Consider the following 14,272-nt stretch of genomic DNA (forward strand, 5'->3'; position numbering starts at 1 on the left):
AGCGCCACCAGAGCCAGCGGCGCCGAGAGGCCCGGGTCCAACGCCACCGTCGCCCCCACCGGGGACGCCTCGCTGACGTAACCATGGTACCCCGTCTCCAGGAAGTACGGCGCCTGGTTGTTCTCGTCCAACACCTCGATCTGGAGGTTGGCGAACGCCGGGAGAGGATGACCATTGTCCTGTTCAGCCTGCGAAGGGGTGAGGGGAATGGGGGAGGGAGGGAGTGATGCAGGGAGAGAGAGAGAGAGAGAGAGAGAGAGAGAGAGAGAGAGAGAGAGAGAGAGAGAGAGAGAGAGAGAGAGAGAGGGAAAGTGAGGGTAGGAGGGAGAGGGAGAGGCAGGATATATTGAAGGAGAAAGAGAGAGGGAAATTGATGGAGGGAGGGATTTAGGGAGAGAGAGAGAGAGAGAGAGAGAGAGAGAGAGAGAGAGAGAGAGAGAGAGAGAGAGAGAGAGAGAGAGAGAAGGAGAAGTCGAGAGAGAGAGAGAGAGAGAGAGGGAGGGAGGGAAAGTGAGGGAAGGAGGGAGAGGGAGAGGCAGGATATATTGAAGGAGAAAGAGAGAGGGAAATTGATGGAGGGAGGGATTTAGGGAGAGAGAGAGAGATGGAGGATGTATTGGGAGAGAGAGAGAGAGAGAGAGAGAGAGAGAGAGAGAGAGAGAGAGAGAGGGAGGGAGGGAAAGTGAGGGAAGGAGGGAGAGGGAGAGGCAGGATATATTGAAGGAGAAAGAGAGAGGGACATTGATGGAGGGAGGGATTTAGGGAGAGAGAGAGAGATGGAGGATATATTGGGAGAGAGAGAGAGAGAGAGAGAGAGAGAGAGAGAGAGAGAGAGAGAGAGAGAGAGAGAGAGGGAGGATATATTGGGGGGAGAGAGAGAGAGAGGATTATTGATGGAGGGAGGGAGAGAGAGAGGGAGGATATATTGGGTGAGAAAGGGGAGACAGTGGACGAGACGGAAGAGATGCAGGGGGATTTGGATAGTGGAAGAGGAAGAGAGAGAGAGAGAGAAAGACAGAGGTGAGAGATAATGAACGACAATGTGAAGGTGATCTTTGACAGTTACGTTGGGGTGTGAGGACTTTGTAGCTGTACAGTACATTACAGTTCCAACGCGGCACTGTGAGTGCTTGTCAGGATGAAGACAGACCTTTATATGAACATCCAGTCGGCCGGAAGGTGAGGAAGTCGGGCGACTTACTTCGGGAGAAGTTTGGTAACTTTGCTGTGATTGACGGATGTAAACATGGGCGACCTTGTCTGACTCCTTGTCCATTTGCTGGAGTCTGTCTGTCTGTCTGTCTGTCTGTCTGTCTGTCTGTCTGTCTGCCTGCCTGCCTGCCTGCCTGCCTGCCTGCCTGCCTGCCTGCCTGCCTGCCTGCCTGCCTGCCTGCCTGCCTGCCTGTCTGTCTACCTGCCAGTATCTCTGTTTGTCTATCTCTATCTCATTGTCTCTCTCTGTCTGTCTGTATGCCCGGCTGGGTTCAATATGTTATTATTTTCTTCCGGTCTTTTCCCAACTCTCCCTCTCTCCCTCCCTGTCTTCCTTAATTCCTTCATTCCTTGTTTAAGTTAAAGAGCAAAAACATTACCTCATCATTATCATACAAATACACCCACGCACGCACAAACAAAGCGGCCACAGATATACACATCTATCTGACAAACACATAAAAAAACACACACGCACACACACACACACGTACACGCACACACACGCACACACCAGATTGCCCTTTCCCGGGGATGCCTTTAGCAGTGCAACACATAATTTATAGAGCTAATGCTATTAGCAGCCTCAAGCTCTAATCAAGAAGAATACACCTGTGTCGACTCTGGTTGTGCCAATTTCTGCTAGTAAGAGCATGTGCTACGATATAAGCTTAGCGTTTGGGAACTTTGAAATATATAATAAGAAATTGTGCAACTTTGAGCATTCTGTCTTTATTTGAGCTTTAATAGGGGTACTGCAGAGTAAGAATTTGGTACATTTATTGTCAGGAGAGTGCACCATTAGCTTAACGGTTTGAAGAAATGTTATGTTGCTATTATTCTGTTTGATTTACTGTTTGGCGAGATAATTGTTTGATGGAACCCTCCATTGAAATCAATCCAGAGGAGCTTTATTGGCATGGGAAATTAACATTTACAATTTGCCAAAGCAGTTAAAAAATTAAACAAAAGAATAATAACAAAGAACTTTTTCAATGATACACGCAAAGATGCACCATAGATATACGGATGCAGACGCACACACAGAAACACACATACACAAACACACACACAGAAACACACACTTAGACACCAAACACACACTCCCACACTCACCTTAATGACCAGGTCGAACCTGCGGTGCAGTTCTCTGTCGATTGGGTTAAGCAGCACGAGCTCTGCTGTGGTGCTGTTCAGACTGAAGTACTCCACATACGACTCTGGTTTACCTACACACACACACACACACAGATACGCACAAGCACACACACACACATACAAACACTCAAGCACACACACACACACACAGATACGCGCACGCACACGCACACACACACACACACATACACACAAACACGTGCACGCACACACCCACACGCGCGCACCCACATGCACACACACACACACACACACACACACACACACACAGCCAACATGTGAACATTGCTTGAATGAATGACAAATTAATGAATGAAACAGGAAGAAAATAACTAAATGATCACCTCCATCTCTCTGGTCATCCCCCCTCCCTATCACTGTCAGTCGACCTCTCAACGTCGCCTCTCTTCTTCTCCCACCTTCTGCTCTCCCCCACCACATCACTCAACCCCACCTCTCCCTCTCACTCCCCCCCCCCCCCCCCCCTCTCCTTAATATGCTGTTAGAAGGGAGTTCCTCCCAACAGCAGTGGTGTCAGTCTGCAAGTGATTGACGGCTACGAGTGCTTTGATAGGGAGGAATGTGATTGGCCAACGACTCCAGGCTTTATAGAAGTTCTGAAGCATCAAATTGTAGAACGGTGAGTGTAATAGTGTAGCGGACATTTCTCCCGTGTTTGATATCACTGCCTTTCCCAGTGGACGCTCACCTCACATGCTGAAGTTGGGTGGGGGGGAGAACGTGACTACGGAGACAATCATCAAGGGGCAGATAGGGGACACTGTATATAGTGGAGTAAGCCAGGGTAGGCGGTTGCCAGCAACCAGCCGGAGTAAGCTTCATTTTGATTTATGGTGGGATCTAATCTGATTAAGAGTTGTAAGTGAGAATAATATAATTTAATTCAGTTTTCGTCCTTTCATTTTTCAACCTACCAATGAGGATTGAGTACAGGATTCCCGGCCTATCAGAAGGAGGCTGGATGTTCCGGTCTTGGTCCACGGCCTGGATGGGCGGAGTCACGTTGACTGGGTTAACCCTCTCCTGCAGATATGGGATAGATCACCATGGAAACAGACGCAATTAGAAAACAAATTATGTTTTGATGAGAAGATGCAGATTGGATAAAAGCCTGTGCAATGAATAGATAAGATGTAAGAAATATATTAGATGTACTGCAACAAATCGTGCATATGTATTCCGAACGACAAACCATGTATGTGGGCTTTAATATCCAGTAGTATAAACAGCTTAATGCGGAAAAGAAGTGTAATTAACATCCTGCCTACTCACTACTTTCATATTACTTTTCCAGCTCTCCTGTGATCGCTCTCGGTTCCTACTTTCCTCCACCTCCCGTTCTCTCTGCCTGCCTCCTCCGTCCCTTCCTCACCCCCTCTCCCCATTACTACCCCTCCCTCCCTCCCTCCCTCCCTCCCTCCCGCCCTCCCGCCCTCTTGCTCTAGGTGTAAATCACAGAGATCTTGGAAGTGTATATCTTCCCCCCGCAAGCGGGTGAATCTCTCCTAGTTTGAAGAAGGGTTTCATTAGTAGCGTGAGCGGCACTGAGGTGGAATTTCATTTACCCCCCTAACGGCCGAACACATTCGTCTGCCGCCTACCTCTGCATCCTCTTGCTTTACTCGACAGCGTGCGAGGGAGGGTCGGTAGACGGAAGGGGAGGGAGGGGATTGTGATGACATGCAAGGTTTAGTTGGGAGTTTATCGAATCAATCCAACGTGGGTTTTGTAAATGCAACACAACCCACGCACAACCATGAGAGGGAGGCAAGCAAAGAATTGGGGAATTGTTAGCAAACAATATTCTGGGATCCAAAGATTGGTTGATTGCACTCGTATTCCGAGTGTTAAACGAACTGGACGGTATATTTTCACTAAAAGACGAAACAAACGACTGCACCTAAAGCTTTTGTTAAGGAGAAAGATGTCTCGGCTGCAAAAAGGTTGTCTGTTAAAAGAACCAAAAAATCATCACTCAACACTGCGTTACACGTTCCATTGGTATGATTGGTTGTAGGCCATCCAATTGCGTCCAGAGACTATTTGGTCTGCTTCCATTGGTGACACCCCTTGGAAATCGAAAATGCATGGAGAGGTTCCAGACTAATTGCAGTTTGCAATTTGACTGGTGATCGCAGATGCGCAGCTCATTTAAATTCTTTCATATAATTGCATGGTGAGCCATATCTTTTATCACATATTCACCAAAAGCCCAGTCGCGCTTAATATAGAGACAAGAAATACCTTGCAAGATAGCCTGGCAAAGCCAGGATACTACGTTCTGGGATCACAGTATCACACCTCTCTCCCTCTCTCTATACCATGCTTACCCTCCCTCCCTTGCCCTCTCTCTTCCCATCTCCTCACAACTCACCCTCATTTTTCCCCATTTCTCTTTCTATCCCATTTCTGTGGCCAACCTTGCCCTTTCATCTTTCTCGCCCCGTCTACTGATTCCTTTGGTTCCAAGGCACAAAGCATACTTTTATTCTTCGGCCATTGGAATCTCCTAATGTGGTTTGACTGTGCCTATACCTATAATTTCTCGATTTGTACCTGTGTACCTATGTGCTATGTGTATGGATGCGTATTCGGGTGTTTTTGCTTTTAGTCTCATTGGGAATTCTCTTGCCTGCTCTGAGCTGTAGAGCCCTTTGGTCGATGTGATGATGTGACTGAAAAACATAAATTGGACTTGACTGGACTCTCTCTTCCATTTCTCTAGCCCCATTCCTCCCTTTCTATCTTTCTATCTCCCTCTCCTAATCTCTCTCTCTATTTGTTCATTTTAACCATGATAATAAGTCTGACGATATGATCGTCAAAATATGACATTTTATCACTGCCACTGAAATAAGTTCCTCATTTAGCTAATAAGGGGTGTTTAGCTGTTATTGCTGTTATCCCCAAGAACACTGTTTGGATGTTCCACTCTGAAGGGAACGCAGGCGGTGTCCTTTAGTGACGTCTGAGTGATGTGTGGAGGCGTGTCTGGGCAGCAACACACATTGACTGAAACGTCAGAGGGACATTTTTGTGATCGAATTTCAGCTTAAACAGTTCACTGGCTTTTTAACTCCAACGACGTCTTAAAACAAAAAGTCCACTGAAAACAGATCACCGAGCCTCAGGTAGCTCTTCAGAGGCAGGACAGCGAGATCTCAGCTCAAGAGTCACAGTCAAGCTGGCCATGTCACAGACAGAAGAACAAGGAATCCAAATTCTTCGTCTCATGTCATAGGTGAGAATGTCGTTCTCATGTCAAAAAGAACAAGGAATCCAACAAAAATGACAGCACTGGCCGTGCCCTAAGGAAGCTCCTTCTTTAAATGTCGTGTTCACCATTTGTAAGCGTATTTATTCTGGATTTGTATAAGGACTGATGAAACCTCTATGAGAACAGTAAAGCCGTGCTCACACCAAATCTTTAATTTACGTTACTCGCACGAGTTTGATAATTGGCGCCGCACAGAAACGTTGATTCACTCTTGGCATGATGCACCTTCGATGCAGCCAGAGACATGAGGAACCCTCCTGTAGTCCTGGATGTGATTGGGTGTCCCACCGTAACACTGCTCCCCTACCACTCCCTTTATTACCTCCTGCCATCCGCTCATTAATGATATTCATCTACATTCACTGTGACGTTGGAGTAAAGTTGCTGCTTACTTAACGGGAGTGGATGCAGGCAGCTGGTTTGCTTGGAGGAATGGAACTGTGCTGCTACAATGTCCTCTATTCTTATTGTGAACAATGGTTCTAAATTTAACACTGGCATCTTCCTGCCTGTACAATTACGCCAAAGAATGGCTTTACCCCTTCTTGGCCATGTCAGAGGCGTTTGCTGTGAGGTCGAGAGGGAGAGAGAGAGAGCGAGGGAGGGATAGAGAAAGAGACCTTATTGTGGATGCTCACACATGCCTACAGCCGTCCACATTCTCTGGAAGTCTTCCCTGGTAAGGCATGATGACAGCTGTCCTCCAGAGAGAGAGAGAGAGAGAGAGAGAGAGAGAGAGAGAGAGAGAGAGAGAGAGAGAGACAGATATAGACAGGCAGAGAGAGAGAGAGAGAGAGAGAGAGAGAGAGAGAGAGAGAGAGAGAGAGAGAGAGAGAGAGAGAGAGAGAGAGAGAGAAACAGATATAGACAGGCAGAGAGAGAGAGAGAGAGAGAGAGAGAAACAGATATAGACAGGCGAAGGAAAGTGTGGGCAAGAGAAAGACGGGCCGATAGACAAAGCAAGGGAGGAAAGCCAGCCACCAGCCCTCGGTGCCCTAACCACCATGGCTGATTGCATCTTAATAAACATGCTGTGCTCTGTTCCAGCAGAAAGCAGAAGCACACAGCTGGGCCGCTGTAACAAGATGTTTTTCTGCGACTTCAACACCACCGACCGCAGCTAGACTCCCCCCCTCTGCTTTCGCATTCACCAAGCACAGATTAAGGGCCTCAAACAGTCTGCAAAACACCATGAAGTCCAGGAAGAACCCAGCGCATAGGAAACAAGGAAAGAATGATGAAAGGTAGAACAAATGAATGAATGAAAAGAAAGAAAGAAAGATAGATAGAATGAAAGAAAAGATAGAAAGAAAGAAAGAAAGAAAGAAAGAAAGAAAGAAAGAAAGAAAGAAAGAAAGAAAGAAAGAAAGAAAGAAAGAAAGAAAGAAAGAAAGAAAGAAAGAACAAATTAATGAATGAAAGAAAGACATAAATTAAGATAGAATGAAAGAAAAGATAAAAAGATAGAACGATAGAATGAAAGCCAGAGAGGGAATGGAGTAGAGGCAGACAGACGGCAAGAAATTAAAGAGACAAAATGATAAAGAAAGAAAGAGAAATAGAAAGAAAGCGACATACAGAAGAATGTAAAAAAAGAAAGACAGAAAGTAAGAAAGAAAGAGAACCATGGCACCATGCAAGGTCCCCAGCGTCCCACATGTATTGAGGAGGTCAGAGTGAGTGTGTCTCTGATGGAGATCCCAGCTGGGTGGCCACAGGCGAGGAACAAAGGAGGGGAGGAGGGGGAGGAGGAGGAGGAGGAGGAGGAGGAGCCAGTCTCCATAACACAATCATCAAACACACTCCATGGAGACTTTGACACTGTTTCTATTCCTTCACACACAACCCACCCCGTTGAGCACAGTACTAATACAAACCCACCGCCTCCCCTGACAGAAGACGGATGCCTGGAGGACAGCGGGACCCCCAACATGTTTGAATCGGGTACGCGGTTCAAAGGAGTACCTGTTTCAGTACCAAGGAAAGTCTGGGGTCCAATACTAATCCAACCCAATAGTTCTCTACTCTCCAAGGTGGGTCTGCGAGGCAAGGGGTAACGTGGGAGGCTTATAAAAATAGTTAAATACTAATCTAACAGGGAATTGGGATTAAAAAAATCTAATTTTCAAGAGTGCCCTGGACTGGTCAGGCAGCACTAGACTCAGTGACAGACGACAATCAACCATCTACAATATCAAACAGATCAGGACAACATTGATAGCGCTGGGCGGTTCCTAAGTCAGCCGTGAAGAAAACAGTAAGTACGTTGCTCCAGAAACACAGAATGGGTCGGGACATCCTTTGTACATGTGTGCCTTCAGCGCTCATGGCTGTTGTACTTCATTTAAAAAAAGGTTATAGCTTCATTTGAATAATCTTTTTCTTAAGGATAATATGGCAGTATATGTGACAGCCCTCTCTCTCTCTCTGTCCACCTGTCCTCTGTTTGAGGACCAGTGGACAGAGACATATGGCACGTATGCGCGAGCTGGTGTGCATGTACGGTTGTGTGCCTGTGTGTGTATGTGCATGCATGTGTATGTAGTTGAAGAATAACGGAACAATTTGTAGTAGAGGGAGGAGGAGGGCAGGAGCGAACAAGATAGAGAACAAGAAGGAGAGGGCGAGAACGAGAGAACAAGATGGAGGGAGTTGAAGAGCAAGAGATAAAGACTGAACATAGAGAGAGAGAGAGAGAGAGAGAGAGAGAGAGAGAGAGAGAGAGAGAGAGAGAGAGAGAGAGAGAGAGAGAGAGAGAGAGAATAGAGCTAAAGAGCAATCATCTGGAGAGAGCTGGTCTTCTTCCCGTTCGTCTGATGAACACTCAGCAACTGTAATGACATATACACATCTATATGCACATCTCTTTTCATCTCCACCCTTATTAAATAGTAAATGAACTGCATTTACTGTATATAGCGCTTTAATAACCAGTGGCCACTAAAGTCTCTTTCCAATATTGCCTACCATTCACCCATTCATGCACACAGACGGCGATGTCAGCCCTGCAAGGCGACAGTCAGCTCGTCAGAAGCAGTCAGGGTGAGGCGTCTTTCTCAGGGAACTAGCAACCTTCCGGGTCCCATTCAACCCGCTCTACCTCCTGAGTCACATGCCGCCTACGCTACACACTCTGCACATCTCTTTTTAATTTCCACTCTTATAAGTTACCTTCAGAGTTTATGCATCTCTACAATCCAGCCAGAGCTCTGGGGAGGAGGCCATGTTCTAACTAGCTACGGTTATTTTCAGGGAGACATAAGCGACGGGACCTCACATAAACACATGTATATGAAAGGTTGCCTGCCCGGCGTAGCCAAGCTGATAGAGTGTGGCCTCAACACCGCCATGTTAATGGGTTCAAATCCCACCAGGGTCATCCATCAACACGCAATGTTGCAAGGGACACTCTGGGCAAAAGCATCCACCCAAAAACGCACAAACACACCCATAAAGAGCAATATGGGGTTGGAGTCGTGTGAATAGCGCCATTTAAAGGGTATGGATCAGGGTCAGCTGTCGTGTTCACACGTGTGCTCTTTTATTGCGCACTGGGGTCCACGAGCACTAGAGAAGCAGGTGGGAAGGTAGTGCGTTGTTCAAGGACGTTTTGCAGAGGAAAGAGGCGGTATATGTGGCCCTGCAGCATGGGGCGGCACACCGCACACTCCATAGCATCAGAGAATCTAATTGGATTAGCAATCTCTGCTCACAGACCACCACCCTCATCTCCCCCTCCAGGTCCATGGCTGGGTCAGGGTGGGGCCATCTGTGCCTCCGTCATAAACCATACACTGCTTAGCACACGCCGCTTACTCCAACTCAAACCCTCGAGGTTTAAAGGAGATTTACCTGTGTGTGTGTGTGTGTGTGTGTGTGTGTGTGTGTGTGTGTGTGTGTGTGTGTGTGTGTGTGTGTGTGTGTGTGTGTGTGTGTGTGTGTGTGTGTGTGTGCGTGTGTGTTTCTGTGTCTGTGTGTGTGTGTGTGTGTGTGTGAGCGAGAAAGTGTGCTTGTCTGCATCTTTGGGTATTCTTGGATGTGTGTGGGTGTGTGTGTGTGTATGTGTGCATTCTTCATTTGCGTATCACACAATTGGGGCTGAGTTGTGAACCGCTGAAGCACGCTGTACGTGCGTGTCATAGATTAAGGCCGGTACCACAACATACATGTGGAGACGAGAGGCGAGATGCTGATCTTTAAAGTAACGACTTGATAATAGGATACGGGGGGGTCAGGGGTTAGCAAGGTCGCTCTGTTCCTCCGCATTCACACACACAAATACACTGACAAAACGTACACAGACATGTACACACCCACACATTTTCGACCACAAGTATGCAAATATAGATGTAAACAAGCACATTTTCCTTCTCTTTCTCTCTCACACACACACACACACACACACACACACACACAGACAGACACATGCGCAGATACAAAGACACAATTTCTGTCTCTTTCGCACACACAGTTCTAAACAAACAAGCACAGACATCAGCTCTCTCTGCCTCTCCCCCCCCCCCCACACACACACACCCAAGCACACACACACACACACACACACACACACACACACACACACACACATACACACACCCAAGCACACAAATATAGATGTAAACAAGCACATTTTCCTACCCCTGTCTCTCACACACTCTTACATACACATATACATGCGCACACACAAAGACAAATTTCTTTCTCTTTCACAGAGAGATCCAAACACACGCACAGACACATACACATGCGCACAAAAAAAAGACACAATCTCTGTCTATTTCACACACAGTTCCAATCACACACACAGACACAAACTCTCTCGCTTACCCGCACACACAAACACACACACACACACACACACACACACACACACACACACACACACACAAACTAACATTCACACGTTTCCCTGCTCACCAAACCACGTACGGGGTGGGTGAGCTCCAGGACGTTGGCCCGGTAGGTGAGGGGGCTGCAGTCGCGGGTGTGGCCCACCAGGGTGCAGGGCAGGAACATCGGCCCCATGTCGTCCCCATCCAGCACGTCCACCGTCAGGGTGGTGGTGGCCGTCCGCCGGGGGCTGGGGGAGGGGGCGCGGTCCTGGAGGGAGGGAAGGGGGAGGGATGGGGTGAGGGATGGAGGTGGGTGAATGTGCGGGAGAGCAGAGGAGCCTCCAGGTGGCGGATCAATGGAGAGATGGATGGAAGGATCGAGGGAGAGAGGGAGGAAGGTAGGGTGGGTGGGGGGGAGAGGGAGAGAGGGAGGATGGGTGGGTGGGGGGGAGAGGGAGAGAGAGAGGATGGGTGGGTGGGGGGGAGAGGGAGAGAGAGAGGATGGGTGCGTGGGAGAAGAAGAGATGGAGGGGGTTAAGGGGTCGGACAGAGAAAAGGGAGGGTGGAGTATGGGTTGATGAAGAGGAGGGTTAGGGATGTATGGAGGGAGGAGAGGAGGGGTTGACAGGAAGGAGGGATGGGGAGATCGAGGTGGGGGGGGGGGGTGACAAGGTTTGGAGAAGAGAGGAGGGGGCGGGATGAATAAGAAAGTAAATTAGAACAATGAGAAGGAGTGAGAAGGGGCGAAACAGAGATTCAGAAACCCAGGTAAAGTTACTGCTGTACGTTGCTGTTTCCATCTCTCCGATCAATTAAACCTATGACCCGTGAACAGCTGACAGTTCCAATCATCCCCGGTATCCATCCACACATCAAAGACGAACAAACCGATCTATTCAGTGACTCAGGTCTATGCCATTATTCGCATTAATACAGTCCAATATCACACTGCCATTTGTACTTGAATAAAGAAAGATAACGCCATCTCCTGCTTTTCTTCTTCTCAAAGCTCTGAAAGGTGTGAGAGCTGTGAGAGCTGTGGGAGCTGTCGGGCGATGTAGCCAGCACAATTAGCAAGCACAATTACAAAAGATCCTCCTGTGCAAAAATCGAAAATTATATTAACACTTTCCATCACAAGATGGAAAGAAAATAGTTTTGGGAAGGGGGCCTTTAAGGGGGCTTAACCTTTTTCAGGGGGAGCTTAAGCCCCAGGTGATCTGAACCCCTACGGGAGGGTCACCAAACCACTACAACCAGGTTGATTAGGGCAATTGGGTTCAATATTTCCAGATGAGCAGGAGTCAGATGTAGAAATGGTTACTACATTATTGTTATATATTATTGTTCCGTGTACCATATTTGTTTACAGAGTTCTGTTCCTTTTTTCCCCAAGCTGGGCTATTATATTGTATGCATACACCTTCCTTCAGATGCAGTAAAATAAAATGCTTCGGCCCATCACTCTTTGCTGTCAATAGTTCTTGACATGCCCTTCCCAAAGTCCAATTCCTGGTGTTTTGTTTAGAGGATGCGGGGAGTACATTCACAGTTAAACCTCCTTTGCAGGGTTTACTCATCATTCAACGTCAATAAACCACAGGGCTTTCAGTTAGGGAAACGCCTATCGAGGAAACCACTGTAAACCAGATATAACTTGCAGAACAAAAGCGCTGTCAGTGAATATGTTGGACAGTTTGAAAAGTTGAGGCGTGTACTGGCTATACTTTTATTTATTGGCCCAAAACGTTGAAATGGGGAGTTGCTAATTTGAACAAATGAGTTAAAAGAGGAATACTAACCCGATGGTTTTGACACCTTGCACATGCTGACAATGTGAGTTAATTATACAACTAAAAGCTTTTATTACGATTAGTTCAAATCCTGTTATCTTTGCTTTTTCTTTTCATTAATGCATTCACCCATCCGCCTCAAACATATCTTTCTGTTGCATGAATAAATGCCTTATCCGTCCGACCCTGATTGTCTTAGACATCAAACTGGTTCACTAGACTCTGAGTGAAGCAGTTTGATGTGTTAGGTGGGGATAAACACATCTGTTGGACTCCAGTGACGCTGGAGGGACAACACATTAATTATACCCAGAGCGTTAGCAGCACAGGGAGCAGGAGCTAGTGCCAGAGTCCCAGAGGGCTGCTTCTGCAGCGATGAGACATTTCCTGACAATAAAACATACAAACACAACAGCATAGCAGCACCCTGGGCTATAGACGGTCAAATCCGATATCCAATGTGGTTGCGCTTGTGTCTAGGTGTGTGCACAGTCCCATTTGCTGTTTTATGTATATTTGTGCCTGTATTCCTGTGTGTATGCCTGTGTGTGTGTGTGCGGTCGTGTGCGTGTGCGTGTGTGTGTGTGTGTGTGTGTGTCTGTGTGTGTGTGTGCAAACAGGCCCATTTGCTGTTTTATGTTGCTCGTGCATGTATATTTGTGCCTGTATTTATTCCTGTGTGCGTGCGTGCGGATGCTGATGCGTGTACGCGTGCGTGTACACGTGCGTGTACGCGTGCGTGTGCGCTGAGAAGGGGGCTAGCATGATTCAGCCGCCACTTCCATCTCCCTGTATGTAAATAGTGGCCAGCTACTACATTATGTTAAACTAACTACAGACTAACGGCTGTGCTCCACCACAGCCCCCAAGCCTCCTGTTTAATGAGCGTTTTGTCAGCTTTGGGATTGGACTGGGGAACGCTGTCGTAATAACCCAGCAAAAGGAACTCCACAGCCTGCGTGGCGACTCATACGAAGGCTCCGTCCGAGCAAAAATATATACTGCAATTATATGATTGAATGGCCCCGTGGAGCATATATAATGGCACGTCGATGTGATACTAATGGCGACACAATGAGTCATCAGGGTTTACAGGTAGGACACAGAGGGAGGGACCCAAACGCTGAAATGGAGCAGCGACAATTCAACCGTTAAGAACCTTGACCGTCGTAAGAACCGCCCAATTCAACGTATGTACCCTAACCTAGATTTCTGAAAACGTTGTTTAAGAACCGGTGCAGCGAACAAACACATTAACGTCTGCTCATCACGAAAAGGCCACTTCAAAAATAATGAATAAACCAAGATCAAAACAACATTACTACCAAAGACATTCACCCTCATCGTATGTTGTACGTCCTGGTACTTAACGCACTTATTGTATGATGTACTTCCTGGCATGAAAAAATAGTACTGAGTTGTGTAGCATCTTATCCTATGGGTATGGGCTAACCTAGCAATTGTAAGTGCTTGGGACTTGGTTCTATGAACATCCTCACTGTACCGACAGCGATATACAGTATATAGTGTACATATTGTTGTTTCTCTTTCTTCTGACAAATGTACTTACTGTAAGTGGCTTTTGATAAAAGCATCTGCTAAATGACGTGAATGTAAATGTAGAATTCCTATGTAGCTGTACTTGAGATGGAGGCTGTCATGGCGATGTGACGTTCAAGTGCTACTGATGGGGGGGGGGGGCTCCAGACTCACGTTGGCCTGGATGATGACCAGGTAGCGGGTGCTCTCCTCGTAGTTCAGCCTCTCCCTCAGGACCACCGAGCCCGCCAGAGTCAGGGGGATGTCAAAGGTACGGTTGGCCGTCTGAAACCCCCCAACACAGACACGCACACAGACACACATAAACAGCCACACACACATGCACCCATGCAAACGCACACACAGATTATAAGTGAGAGATAGACAGATGGACAGAAAGATGGGCAGACAGACACACATACAGACAGACAGACAGACAG

General features: G+C 47.2%; 1 protein-coding gene across 1 annotated transcript in view; it reads right to left on the reverse strand.

Annotated features, from left to right (window-relative positions):
* LOC130371258 (protocadherin-15-like) overlaps positions 1-14,272 on the reverse strand; it is a 191,955-nt gene that overhangs the window by 129,548 nt on the left and 48,135 nt on the right. The window contains exons 8-12 of the mRNA XM_056576975.1: positions 14,007-14,117; positions 10,598-10,768; positions 3,306-3,414; positions 2,329-2,441; positions 1-188 (exon numbers count right to left, since the gene is read on the reverse strand). The exon at positions 1-188 is cut by the window's left edge and continues 19 nt beyond it. Of these exons, the coding sequence (XP_056432950.1) occupies positions 1-188; positions 2,329-2,441; positions 3,306-3,414; positions 10,598-10,768; positions 14,007-14,117 (692 nt within the window). The remainder of the gene's footprint in view (positions 189-2,328; positions 2,442-3,305; positions 3,415-10,597; positions 10,769-14,006; positions 14,118-14,272) is intronic.

Source organism: Gadus chalcogrammus, chromosome 18 (assembly GCF_026213295.1).
Source record: "Gadus chalcogrammus isolate NIFS_2021 chromosome 18, NIFS_Gcha_1.0, whole genome shotgun sequence".
NCBI classification, from domain to species: domain Eukaryota; kingdom Metazoa; phylum Chordata; class Actinopteri; order Gadiformes; family Gadidae; genus Gadus; species Gadus chalcogrammus.